The sequence below is a fragment of the Opisthorchis viverrini genome (assembly GCF_000715545.1).
Source record: "Opisthorchis viverrini unplaced genomic scaffold opera_v5_69, whole genome shotgun sequence".
NCBI classification, from domain to species: domain Eukaryota; kingdom Metazoa; phylum Platyhelminthes; class Trematoda; order Opisthorchiida; family Opisthorchiidae; genus Opisthorchis; species Opisthorchis viverrini.
Window position 1 is genome coordinate 892,353 of NW_008751725.1, and position 14,826 is coordinate 907,178.

At 44.2% G+C, this 14,826-nt stretch overlaps 2 protein-coding genes across 2 annotated transcripts in view; one reads left to right on the plus strand and one right to left on the minus strand.

Annotated features, from left to right (window-relative positions):
- T265_04288 (hypothetical protein) overlaps nt 1–13,440 on the plus strand; it is a gene marked incomplete at both ends in the record, with an annotated part of 48,028 nt that extends 34,588 nt beyond the window's left edge. The window contains one exon of the mRNA XM_009168987.1: nt 13,155–13,440. Coding sequence (XP_009167251.1) covers nt 13,155–13,440 — 286 coding nt within the window. The remainder of the gene's footprint in view (nt 1–13,154) is intronic.
- The window catches only part of T265_13466 (hypothetical protein), a gene marked incomplete at both ends in the record, with an annotated part of 55,825 nt that extends 41,511 nt beyond the window's left edge, over nt 1–14,314 (minus strand). The window contains one exon of the mRNA XM_009169015.1: nt 13,316–14,314. Coding sequence (XP_009167279.1) covers nt 13,316–14,314 — 999 coding nt within the window. The remainder of the gene's footprint in view (nt 1–13,315) is intronic.
- Between the last annotated feature and the right edge of the window lie 512 nt (nt 14,315–14,826).

Here is a 14,826-nt window from a genome sequence, read left to right on the forward strand (position 1 = left end):
ACTCCTGGAAAAAAACTAACGGAAGAGTGGCCGAAAGCCTGCACCACTCTTAGCGGGACCATTCAAAACCAACGGGATGTACACAAAGGAATGCAACTTTGAGACTCACTACCATAAGGGAGATGTGCAATTCGTTAGATTGTAAATGAAAGTTCTAGGTGTGGAGTCTAAATTCAGAAGTGATTACGCGTCAGGTGGAAGAGTGGCGAAGAGACCAGAGACCTTTGAATGTGACATTGGTGCGGACAAATCAACTAGGATAGGTGGTAAGACTCGGAACTAGCTCATGCGTACTTGATGAGTACAAGTAGTATCGGAGGTAGAACACGCACTTCAGATACAAATGATCGGTGGCAATAAAGTTCATTCCTTCGCAAAATCCACCAGAATATACTGAAACTAACAGCACAAAATATGTTATGAATATGAGGACAACAGTTTACGACCACTTTACTATAGTGCTCAAAGGCTTATCCACTGCGTCAGATAAATTCATCATTCAGAATTTCGAGTATATTTCCCAGATGACAGTGTTAGAGACAAACATGAGCTAGGCACAAGAGTGTAAGTTCTTAAAACAGTATAAAGAATATAACGAGCGCCGTCGCCCTGAAGACTTAAAACCTACATGCTGCAGTCTAATCTGTAGAGCGAGCTCAGACCCCATTGTTGTGATGCAAGTTGGTCGGCTTTCAGTTTGGTAAGTAGCATTATTACAGCTGACTGGGTTCTAAGATTCCAGAAGGAAATCTAGTCAACTTGCTCCTAATGATGTTCGGGTGAATAGCCAACAAATGGCCACTGTATCCTTAAGTTATTTTCCGATGCGCCAACTGGAAACAATCCAGTGTGCGAATTGTTCCTGTTAGAGTTCACCCTTACCACAGTTATATACTACTAAGTGTTGTCCCAAGACGCAAGTATCTTCTATTCTGACTGTCTGAGAGTGCAACCGTTAACTGGTATAGCGCATTTGATCCTATTTCAGTTAGGTCGAACCTGTTTGTCTTCAAAGTTGATTGCCAATCAGAATGTTCTCTTAGGTGCATTCACGGTAGGTGTTACCACTGAATCCACGTCTAGCGACCAAAGTACTCGGCAAACAATGGTGTCCAACTGAGAAAGTGTATGACTTCTGATGGACATCACACGGATGGCGTTTGTAGCCCAAATTATCTGGCATTGAGCTACACGAAGGCTTTTTCATAAAACAAAAAACCTTAAGACTCATCACACTGTACAACAACCGGATAGGAAATGAGGTCCGAATAAAAAACCACTCCCCTCTGGTTTCAACCGACCATCTACAAGGACCGATAAAATTAGCCGCCATTGTGTCAACTGAAATATTTTGTCGAATTAACCAAAAATTTTCACCCTCAATAGCAGTCTCATTTCAGAGTGATGACTCAGAAAAAGTGAATCACACTCGACTCAATTCAGTGGTCTGACCTGTGTGCAGCACCTCTTGACCTCGAATAAAAGATGAAAAATTCCGCTTTACTTAAAATAGGTAGAGCTGTTGGGTATTCGGGGACGCCGACTAAGTGGTGACCTTGAAATAATGCTCAACCGGTGGTGGGATACTGCATGGTTTTCGGCAACCCAATAGTGCATATCAAATTCAGAAAAACACCTTGATACTTTTAATATCAGCTCAGCTAAAGGTTGATGCAGTCGTAGAGATGCTTATGCAATCGCAGAGCCGTATAAGATGACCATTATGCCTGGAATTATAAAAAAATGCCGACAAATGAGTAGTTAATACTCCGTCTTATTCGAGTATTAAGTGAAGTTGATAGAAATTCCACAGAGATGGAACGGATGACGGAAAACTCGCTTTCATCAATCTCATGAGAATATAAGTTTTTTTGTACCCTACTTCAGAAGACCAATTTTGAAAAGTGAATTTCCGAATCTCACATTTAGCAAATGAATTTAAAAGTTCACGTTTACTTCGGATCTAAATCTGACTTTGTATAGATGCCTATCACGTTAGTACTTCAAAGAAGGCCTGCAGATGTGGGTCACACTTGGAGCACGCCATTTTGAGGATTTCTGAAACAGTATCAAAATTATAGTGCAATAAATCAGGCTGCCTCGTCAAAGCGGAATTATTTGATACACTCGGTTTCTGAAGAACTTCTGGAAGAATGTGGATGAAACGGGGTCATGTCAACATCCACGTAAGAAACGAAGCAGATAGTCGGAGGGCTGTTACTTAGACGACTAACGTGCAGGCACAGAGGAGCGTTCTACGAAAAGATATAGTGATTGTCAAGCCACATTACTACCGAAAGAAATTCGATAAGAAAGTGGCAGACTCTTTGGTCAGCCTAACCTTGTGGTTCCATATCCAAACTTTTCAAACTGTCCCACTCATCTTCACTGGGTTTGGGTAACGCTTTTCGGAGGTAAGACGAGTCCCTTTTAGAAAGAGATTCCTGTGACAGGAAAAAATATCTTTCAGCCAAAACGTTTTGGTACGAATTCTCCTTAGGAAGAACATCCTGTACGATAGATAACTCGACAAAAAGACTCATTCTTGCGGTGGACTGCTTTGGTTGCCCCAATTTTCCAAACACGATCACCTGGTTTAACGACAACTATCTTATTGCTGAAATAATCGGACAGTCAGTACAACAGGACACCTCATGGGATTCCGCGAGAGACAGACACCGAGTGAACAAGACATTCCATAGAGGAATATGTTGGTGGCCCAGGTAGCGTAGATGGTAGCGTAGTAGTTGTGCTCAACCACCAACCCACCGCTACGCACCACTACGCAGCGATGATGTCACCTCGATCGGTGATGAAACGTTTGTAATCAAAATGCCCAGCTCGGCGAACGAACCAACGACCACATTCGTAAATAACCTAGCTTTGCGGAGGTGAACCAACTCAACACTGATCTCCGGCAAGTTTCTCTCACAAACTGGTTGCGGGGTCAATGGGTCGATCGCGAAACTAAAATCATTCGACGTCATTTGGATGCCAGCCACAAGTGAACAGCCATAGCTACTGACTTGCCCTTTGTGATGAGCTGTGTACATTTTAACCACGTTATTGATTATTGGAACTGATCAAACGATCGATCGCAGATGTTACAACGGCTTTTTCATTTCATATGGGGCGAATAATTACTCCCTAAAGGTTCACGCATTATACGTTTGCATGAATCCGGCAGTCCAGCTTGCAGATGACAACAATCGGTCTAAATGTTGGCGGACCTGACAGAAAATTCATTACTGGAGCATCAGTCGATGCAATGCAGGAAGCACAAGCATTCGGTAATTTTGACGAATCACGTTTGTGTAAACCAGGGGACAGTAAACCTCGACTTGGAATGAACAACCCTGGATAAACTGGCCATCGTTTGGGACTTATTCACGGTCATCAGGGTTCCTTCCCGATAAAAAAAACTGTTTTCTCTGTCCCAAGCTCATCCGCCTTGAAAGGAAATGAGTACACGATCATTATATCTGAATTTGAAGTTGAGTTTCAATGGACAACTCCATATCACGGTGACTAAAGTCAAGTTTGATCTCATCACGCAAACAGCCTCCCAGAATCAGAGGGTTGGAAAGGTAGTTGTTGAAACCAGAATATCTAAGCAGATTGAGGCGTTTGTAGGACGATGAGCAATTCCAACTGGTGGAGATGTTTCACGGGGATATCCCCCAGTAATTAAAGCTGATAATGAAAAAGAAGATGAAACCAACCCAAGAATGAAGAATCGAAATGTCGGGGGAACCAAGCAAGAAACTTCTAAAGTATCAAGTTCACATATTAATCATATTTGACGGATTAATGCAATCACGTTAGTAGGGAAATTCCTAGAAGATACAGTTGTCCGCAAGTGCCAAAAGGAGGGTTTTGTGTATGAGGCGCATTCTCGGCGTATGATATCAATTTTGTTTTGGTTTATTGATTTAGTAGGAATCCAGCGTACACAAACAAAAAGGACCCAGCCTCAGTGGCGCGCTTTATATCAGTGGTCCTAACTTATTAGCTGTTCTCTCACTTAGATCCCCGTATACATTATCATGGGCGCTTTACCTCAACTTCTCCTGTCTAGTCTTGGACAACCTGGAAGTATCTCAGCCCTCGTGCCTCCATCGGTTGGCGTGGCAGTTTGGCATCGAAACGGTGCTAGATTTGAACGATTTTTTTCTCAAAGACCTTACTTGATGGACAAAATCAGAATAGTTTTTTAAAAAAAGTATGCCGTTTGTAGTTCTCAAAGGAGACACCTTTAAATAAGTTCACTACCCCGAAAAGCTCAAACAGCGTCCCTCGTCAGGCATCAACCTGATTGCGACCCCTCCGAGGAGAGCCGCTCAACAAAGGAATTATACTATCTATTTCCGTGACAACCTGCGATAAAGCTTACCATATCCAACACGATAACTATTTATCCACTGAGTCGGTTTGGTGCTTGAATAGTAATCAGGTTAACAGTCAGCGAGAAAAAATTTGGGCCCTCAAGTTAGGAAATATAAAGTCTGCTGCGAAATTAAAAAGGAGTCATGGTGATCACATACACGATGTATCTCACTGGGGATGATGGAAATATACAGTCAAAAGTCTTGATATTATTTCGGAATAAAAAAACCCCTTTTTTTCCCCGATGGTGACGTATTATCACTAACTCACAAACAGTTTTTAGTCAAACAAGACATCATCGAGTCCAAAGCATCCTATTATGGTCTACTCTAAGGAGAAAAAGCCCAATACTTAGGTCTGTCCACAAAACCCGGGCATTAACTGCCTGCGCGACAGCCACATACGCTAAAGCGCTTACTACCCAAAGTTCTATTTCGATAACACTACAGATCCTGTGGTGGTGAACAGGCATAGACGAGCACAGACTCAATAACTGTCATCAGAAAACCTACAAAGAAGTGAACATACACGTGGATCGTGGATCGCAACAGTATGTGGTGATGGCTATCTTGTTAGTGTAGCCATGACAACTCGAATCAGGATTTTGATGAGAACACCAACCACCAATGCTAAGTCCTCTCACGGATCAATCATAGTAAGTAGGTAGCTTTGCTCCCCCCCCCCCAGAGAAGTGTTTGTCTAGATTTTCAAAGAAGCAGAATACCGTCATTCAGAATCTCCTACTCTTCAAAAGCTGTTTACTTTATTGAGTGTTTCACGTGTTAAACTAGTGATAAACTCTATGTGTTAACTTCTACCTTATGTTCCACTCGAAACTGCCAGTGGGATAGGCTGCAGCTACAACAGTCAAAGAGTGAGTGTATCACCTGGACTCATTCTGAGGGACTCTATTCTCGGATGGGCTCTGAGGTCCATAATGGACTCCCAGAAGACGCTTGCTTAGCTTAGTTTTTTCGTTTTCCTCAATAGATATCATCCCAGGCCTCCTAAATTTCATTTGGATTCTAGGCTTGTGAGGTTGTATTCACATTTTCCATTCCCCAAGTCTTGATTGTATAAGGTTATCATTATAATCATTGCCGATATAGCGTAAACTGGTTTGTATACAGTTCACATGGCAGCAGTAATCTTCCGGATACCGGAATAATGTCAAGCAAGGAAAGTACACCTTGCATTCTACAGTACTGCGTCCGCATTTTGCTAAGCCCATATGTTCACATACATATCATTAAACTTGGCAGGTATTCAACTAGAAGAACGGCAGATCGGCTGTTTACACTAGGAGAGCGATTTGGAACAAGCCACGATGTATAAGGTCTTCACAACAACAACAGAATGCAAGAAAAAAGCTAATTGCTGTACATAAAAAACCAATTAGCTTTGGTGAAGTTCAAACTGCATGAGTTGTAACCGTGTCTCCTTGCTGAAGTGACAACGGTATGCGAGGCTTCCAACTGTTATCATAATCGATTATGTGTGCGTTGAAAGTGCTTCCGACGGTGCCATGACCCACCTATACACCCGGGCGTATGCCCGAAGAATACCTCAACATTATCGCTATTCGGAGATTCCATGATTCGGAGGTTGAGTATCCGGTTCAAGCGCTTCCCTAGTACATTGACAGCAATTGCATATGCAAAAGACGCGGATCAAGCTTTTCGAACCATCCGTCGAGCACGTTGTTTTGGTGTCATAACCCAACGGATATCGATCGCCTAGACTGTGGGATCCTGATCCCATTGTTCGGAAGATACTTGTTCGAAGTGTAAACTTACTACCGATTGATTTATTAGTCAACTGACATTCTCGGCGGAATGAGCTTCTGATATCGCACCTGACAATTTGCATATTCCGATTCACACCATGGTCGTGTTGTTGATTCAAATATTTCCGACCAGTCAACGCAATCACGCATTCTTTGTTACACTGCTTCTTTAAAAGGCTCGCTCCATTTACGAGGAGACGCTTGCCCAGACAACCTTGTCTTGTGGAGCGGAGCATTCGTCTGCTTTCACTATGACATCTGAATTGCCTATTTCGTCATGCGACGACTGAATGTTTTATCTAAATCAGGTCCGGTTCTCGATCTAGAAACCGGAGAGGTGCTTTCAAGTGATCAGGGTGTCAAATGACTAAGAAAGCACCAAATGTGTTTTCATTTCCGTGGTCTTATATTTCGGTAACTGCTTTGAAAGAAGGTACACAATACAGAGACCACAAAGTTAGACAAGTTTGTCGACGAAATTGCGCAGTTCACCAACAATTAATGGGTACAAGGGAACGGAATGATAAAGCCGCTTGTCGCCAGAAGTGAACTTATGGCCTCCCAAAGTTACTACTGCTGAGACATTGTTCTCGCAAACGTACATCTTGGACAGACTTATGGAGCTGCTTAGTCTTAAAAAACAGTAGGTAGAGCTATTGGCCCACGTGGGCCAAGAAGCCTTTGATTCACATCAACTGTTTTTATTCTCCTGGAATCAAAATGGGAGGTTGGTAAACCTACAGAGGGCACGTGCTTCAGGCAACTGAGGTAATTTCAAACGAAAAAGGAGCTTGCCTCAGTGCATTTACATGCCGTATAATTAGAGGATCTTAACTAAATGGCAGAAAAGTTTAGCGAAATACACTCATTTGCAAACAAATCTGGTTTTGCGAGACACACACCTGGAACCCAAAATCTGGTTTGCGAGACACACACCTGGAACCCAGCTGAATCTCTCGCGTATGGTGTTTCTAAGCAACTAAATGTACTGCACCAGGCCACCTCATGTTTCAGTTGGTACGACATTCGATATATCGCGATACATGTATAGACGTAACGCACTACTCAAGAGATTGCTAAAAATTCTTCGGCAACCCACTTCCTCGCAAAACCAAATTTGCCTGCAAATAACTGTAGTTCGCTAACTTCGTGCAGTTTGGGTTCAAGTATAACATAAGCTTGACGGAAACCAGTGGACTGCGCCTACCGGATGAACCCCAAGAAGGGCGAAGTCGGTCTTATGAGTAGTGTATTACGGCAAAACAGCTTCCACATAAATGGGCTTTTGGTGGGAGGTAAGGGTTTGATCTCTGTAATTTACCAATTACAGTCAAGACTATGACAGCCGTCAGCCTTCAGTGTGCTAATTCCATTGCTCCTGTTCGGACACGTTAATATGAGCACACATGGTCACATCAGTAAGGTCACGGACGATTCAGGGTTTATACCCCTATTGAGGACTTTGAGATTGGTCACTGACCTCCACTTTGACAATCAATACCGATGAAATCGCGCCATTCTCAGCCAATAACCTATGGGTGCTAGTTCTGACCCCAATGCAATGAAGCGGTTCTCTAGAGTGTCCAAAGTTCCACTACAATTTCGACCGATCATCCACCGGAGGTAATCACCTGAACAGTTCGACACTAAAAAGGCGGTAGGAGAGTGGGAGACTTACAGAATAAAGAGCCAATTCAAAGCTCCCTGTCAACTTTTTTCAACTTGTAAACGTAGCATGATAACTGTCTCTGTGTAGGTATAATCAGACACAATCTTGTTCTCGCACATGTATAGTTCGGCACGAAGCAACTTACACATCTTTTCACATTACCAAAATGCTCCCATTATTGTTAACAGACTGAAATATACACAGCTACGAACCAGCAATGCTCCATGCGCATAAATGTGTTGAAGCCGTCAACATAGGTAGCCAAATCGGTATTCAGCTCAGATCAAAGGGTTGTGTTCGAATAGGTATCTCTCCAGTCTCTCTCTCTCTTCGCTCAAAAATTCCAATATCCTAGCCCCGAAAGGTTGACCACGGTGTACAGAGACAACCCAAACGTGACACTTCCTCTGTGGGAAGACCACGCTGCATACATGCGAATAAAAGTAAAGAGACTGAAATCAAAAGGTGGTATTGTCAGGTGTGAACGCAAGGAAGATCAGAAAAGAGGCGTACCAAAGCATGAAAAATGTGCCTTGTTTGCCTCTCAGAATAACCACTGTAATTCAGTGCAGGATGGGGTCGAATTTTTGTGTCTCAGACATCTACCGGTGGATTCCAAACCTGTGGAGTAGAAATTGATAACTATTCGAATGAAACACCCTAGCCGTTCACCATAGCCAACGATTGACTAGACAAAGGCTGTGACTATTTCAATCACAGAATTGAACAGAAGCAAAGAAATGGCTCAACCTGGAAAAAAACATTCTCTCGCCTTCGCAATATTCAACATGATATGATTCTCCACTGGGGTGTTTACGTCTAGGAGACACCAGAATTGATCGCTTCGTGGATGGTTGTCGCTGTGAAACGGTTGCTAATCGTACCTCGATATAAGTGATATTGATCACACAAACCACTGGAATCCGCCGTTTAGACGTTATCACTTTAGTAAGTGCTATCAAATACCGATGGGTTTTATCAACATTCGACAACCTAGTCATAACGGAAGCAACTAGAGGTTTTCCCTTCAGCTGGCTTCAATGTGGATCAGCGAACTCTCATTTACTTGCTGTGCAAAGATGCTGCCCAGATTCCAGAGCAGCCCACTGCGTTTTTCAATTGCTGATGCAGGTGCTCATCGTACATGCATCAGACTGTGTGCGAAGTTTTTTTCACTTCACTACATCGATGCTTGTTTCATCCCTCCGAGCTTAAGGTACTCTGTATGTACGGAATGTTCGTATATGGAACAATGATAAATCACCCTTACGTCTTTTCGACTCGTTGCTCTGCACAACGTGCACCCTGTTGGCTTGGTATGACATGACTTAATGACAGGCAAGATGAGGCTTTCATCGGTTAGCTATGATATAATAGCGAGACCCACTTGGCGTAGAACTGGAGACGGGTGAGTGAATTTACTGACCGGAAGTTCGCGGATCGAACTCAACCTCGACATTTCGACTGTTCCAGTCTAGGCTTGAGCAACTTGAACTTATCTCAGCCCTGATGCTTCCTTCGGGTGGCACCGAAAAAGTGTTCAGCTGATCGACTATCAACCATGTGACCTCAAAATGACCCTAACTGAATCCGATTATCCGGAGGGCCCAAGGACTCATCTTCTGAATCCAAGTGAACTTAAAGTTATAGTTCAAAGAATGGGCTATACAAGTGCAGTCCAAACCGAATTAGACACAGCTGTTTATCCACGGTGTTCAGTTGCACACAAATATCGAGAAATCATTCGCCGGTGTAATACTATATGAAAGCACACTCGATTCAATTGAGTACTAGTACGTAGGTGTATGCCTTTCTACACAACATAAATTTACAGAGTTCCACCTAAAACCTTACCAACGAGAGTGGTGTTTCTGGTTAAAGGTCGCTCTAGGGAAGGAGCAGAGTAGCCATTGCGGGCGTAAAGGGATTTCACTCAGTGATGAAATTAGTCAGTATGACTGTTCACAAAACGCCCGGTGATCTATCGACCTCGCGGACTATTCGATATTTATCAAGCCAAAGCGCCAAAATTTGGCTGTCAAGTATCCCAAAATTAGGTGACAATGCATGTTCAATGTCAATCTAGAATGCCGCAGCTGTAGTAAACTTCATAAACACTAAGCTCAACGAAGGAACTGGTTGGCTAGTAAAGCGTTTAAAATCCCAATTACTGAGTTAGACAGCATTCTTCAACTTGGCTCCGTGAGAAAGAATGTGGCACTGTCTAGATGGTGCCCTCCGTTTTCGAGGGCGGGATGCGCATATAAGCATAGCTGACGAGGAATGCTATTCTCGCGGGTCTAGAGGGGTGGCCCATCTCCGCATGTGAGCAGCATCGCATACGGATCACCAATGGAATACAGTGGTTTCGAAATAAAAAAAAGCTACTCGCGGTTTTCGAGTGTACAAATGGACTAGGTGAACTGCTGACAGAAGCAAGAATATCTCTCAGGAATTAGTCTCAGAACGTAGCCGAATGAATCCACGACTGTGTTGACTGTGCTGCGGTGTTTGTTCAGTAGCAGATTCTTGTGAATGTTTTCTAACTCGCAGATAGCTAGTCCGGAAACTTGATAGTGTCTGGACGTATCGAGAGAATTCAGACACAGATGCCAGAGGACTAGCGGCGTAAAGTGATGAGGGCTAGGATTTCATGTTTTCCAAGAATTTTAAGTGTACGTAGCATGAACGAAAACGTATGCCTCCGTGGGGTGGGGCACTGAACGGGCCACCAATCTACCGCTTACTGGACGAATGTCATACCGACTAACCTATCATGTTTCCGTAATCTGCACTCGCTGGTTCTAGTTGTCAAACTCCTGTGAAATTGCTGCACAGCAAATGAAATGTTGTGTGCAACAAATGAATCACACAAATCAGTGGAACGGCTCTTTCAGCTGAACGTCTTGACAACCTTACTCGGTCTAACTGACACTGCCCACGCCGCCGTCGTAATATGCGCAGCTGACAACGCATAAGTGTGGTATTGACATCAATCATGTTGCGGTCGGTACGGTCTGTTTGATATCCTGTTCGTCAGCCCGACCTGAAAAATTTACTCCAAAACTGTTCCATAAATCATGCCGGTCCAGCAAGCAAACGACCATGTCGGACCGGGCAGACTGTACATGACGGAGATGAGTGTGACTAAACCGAACTCCATTAGTTGTTAGTGCTGAAAACCAGGTGTTCACGCTATTGTCATTCCGAAAAAAGCGATGGAATATTCGAATACTTCAATATGGGGAGCCTAAAACCTCAGAAGGTGCTTCCTGACCGTTGGCCCAATCCAGAATTTGTTACTTGTTCTCCTACTGGGGACCATGTCACTCCTATATCATGGGGCGATCTGATACATAAAACAGCATCTACGAAAGTGAAAAACAAGTGAATATTTCGAACGAATATCTGGGACGATCGATTGGGGCTCACTAGCCAACCAAAAAGTTAGTAGCGGTTGTGTGTAAACAGGCCTTACTTCCAAGCTTCGAGGATTTCTAAGCCTTTATCATGATAAGGTACTTGGATGGCATAGGAGCATTTAGTCCCGGTGCACACCACTCCAAGACTTAAATTAATGTGGATGAACAGTGAGTCCCTTGGGTTTGTATTTACTTACTAACACGAAAAAGCCCCAAGTGGGAACATATTTTGACACAAAAACACAGAATACAACTGAATAACAAACAACCTTTCTAGGAAGCGTATTCAGCAACCTTGGTGTCGGATAAGAAAAATAGCTCTCAAGGTTGCAGGACATGATGAGCGTATCTTATACAGTGGACAGCATGAAAACGTGAGCTTTGAATTCGTCGGCTCAGTTAGGAGAACTCTTCTTCATGGCGATGTCACTTATGGAATCGCTTCACCAACGGCGAACTTGCTGCTGCTTATTTACTCATTTCACCTTGCTAGACAGTGTCGCCACTGGATGGATTTGTTGGCGATGTCCGGTGTTTGTTACTGTCAATAACTGCTGAAAAGTGAATCGATTGGCAAAAACATTGATCTTGGTTTTGTGAGACTCACTTAGAACCCAGCTGAGTCTTTTATTTATGATGCTTTTAGGGAACTGAATGGGCTGCACCGAGCTGCCTCATGTTTCAGCTGATACAATATTCGAGATATCGTGACACACTACTCATAAGGACATCATATTCGAGAGATTCAGCTGGGTTCCAGGTGCGTCACCCGCAAAATCAAACCGGTTTCGCTAATTTCGTGCAATTTGGGCTTAAGTGGAACGTAAGGTCGATGGCAAATCGGGGACTGTGTTCAGCTGATGAGCCCCAAGAAAGGTGAAACCGGTAGTGGGCTGTGAAAGAGTTTTCAGCCACCTTATGAGTAGTGTGTTTAAACTTGATCTTGATTGTAAAATGCCCGTATATCGAGCCTTGACTGATTTTGGATAAAGGTCTACTCTCAAATTTCGAGTCCATATTCCAGGAGGACAAAGTGCTCGGTCTCTGACAGTCCCATTCATTTGGGCGTGAACTTGGTGTATCGTGTATGCTTGTCTACTAAGTCTGCTCACGGATTGTGGATCAACATGGGAAAAACCTACATTGTCCATCAAGTCTATTTCCAAGGGCAGCTGATGAACTCCACAATTTTCGCTTACCCTTACCTGCTTTTTCCTGTTCAGTGAACCGAAAAAGCTGCCTGTCGAGTTTCTGGGTGTTCACTGATAGAACGCTCGACTTCGAGGACTTGTCAACTCTCAGAAAAAATGCCATGTTACTTCATTATCGCTTCACTAGTCACCGACTGTCTGTCACCGAACATATGATCCACTCAGTTTAAGTCCACTCAGTGGGTTATTAGTGTCGGAAATCCAAACCTGGGAAACCGTGGTCCACTCACACAGTCCGCGTATTTGGGCCTGTGTTAAACACCTTTATTTAATATTTAGTGGCTGGATACCTACCGAGGAGGCTGAAGACACAAAATACCCCAAGCTACTTTCTTTCCCCGCGGCACCACTCAGCGTGATATTTTTATGTAGGGTGACCTACTACCAGACAAAGATCTTGAATCAGTTAGGTGTGGCACAAAAACCCTTTCTTTCGTCTCCTTGTGGGACGGTCAGTTGGTCCTGGGTATAACGCAGTTGCTTGTCCTCAGGTTGGTATCCTCAAGGTGAGTATTCTTTGTTAATTCTGTCGAATAAATAAATACAGTTCTCGGGTGGTCACGTAGATGATGGCACAAAGTGACCAAACCAAACTGTGAAGCTCAGGGGATGCCAGCAGGGTATGCTAGATTAGCCCAAGTTATGCGATCGGGTTATATTTTCCATCAAATTCCGTATAGCACGAAGTTAGTGGAAATGGAATCTGCGCAACCATTCGTATCACGCAATCCTAATCGTGCGCGTGAGATGACTAGAAACCATGGGAGATTCGTACTGCATATTAATTTGAAATCAAAGTCAGTGAAACTCCTGGGACGCATAAAATTCGGGAGGGACTTACCTTTGCCAATTCATCCATTGCCGCCAGCGGATTGGATCGAAGTTGGGTCAAAACAGAACGGGTTGAATCTGGAGCGGAATGCATCGACTTTTCTGGGGATGACCGGGGTTCCGCCATCGAACTGACACTGTTTTCTAGCTCCAAGGGCAACCGAAGTTGTCGGATACCATGTCGAGCGTAGTGTTCAGATAACTGTTTCGGATGGGCGGTGGTATACTCACAGAATAAACACTGATGCTGAATGCCAAGCATGGGGCCGTTTTGCGAGACGTTCTCCGTTCGCACAGAGGAACGACCACATAACTGACCGACAAATAGAGTTTTCACGTAAGCTCCAGGTTTCTTTTCTGATTTGCTTATACCGTCATCCCTGGTTTGCGGACTGGAATGCTCGCTGTTTTTTCTATTCTCTTTCAATTCCATCGACGCATTGCTATCATTACTATTTTCACTCGAATGTTGGTCGATAAGACCGTTTTCTAGTACCACTGAGCCGCAACCGCCGCCAGCACCAGCACCAACTTCATTGTCAATGGCCTCCGAACGGCCATTGTGCTTTAGTACCGGTGACTTGTGATGCAATTCCAGGTGTTCGGTTAGGAAAGACTTTGAGGAGGCAATTTTCTGACAACGCGAGCACTGATAAAGCATAAAATCCACAGTTTCTGAATCATGTTCCAGATTGAAATGGGTCTCCAATTGGGCAAGCCAATGTGTGTGAAAACAACATAAAGGACAATGTAAAATCAGTACGTCCACAGCATTCAGTAACGGCAGTAGGCCCATCCTCTTTCTAGGGTGGGCAGCAAAAGTGATGAGCGTGAAGAATTCTCCGAATTTCTTGACCAGTGTTGTCACGCCCGAAGCGAAACAGAGTGCTGCATCTGGGTAGAACAACGAGTTATGCGATTCAGTGTGACAGGATACAACCGTGTCATGTCGCGTCAGTGTCCCTTGCCCAGGGCACGCACGAGGTTTATGGGGAGGGCGAGAATAAAAGGGGACGAATGCCACCGGTTTTGAACAAATCAGAGCACAAGACAGAAGGATTGACGCACCGACATCTGACCGCACAATAGGACCTGTGTCGAAGGTGGGGGAGCGCTATATCATGTCGGTGCGTACGTGTGTACGCACGTGCGTCGAGTCAAGGGATGCGTTGCTGTCACCCTGTCGGTCAAATTTGCTGCATTCGGATTGGCACTCTCCGTCCCACAGCTGTCACATGACACATGAGGCAAGCTCACACGTCATTCGACGACTCCGGTGCGTATGTAGGTGCGCGCATACGTGCGTGCTTGCAGACGATGCATACATGATACGCTTCCGCCAGGCGAGCTATTGCTGTGAGCGGTGTATAGACTAGCCTGAAGCGCTAAGGCGTGTCATGTTGGCTGCGGAGGCCATTGGTAGCACACGTCTTTATTTACAGGTACGTATTAATAGGGTGGTAGGCCTCGACAATTGCCGTACTTAATGAGCAAGTGGAGACGCACTAACACACTATCACA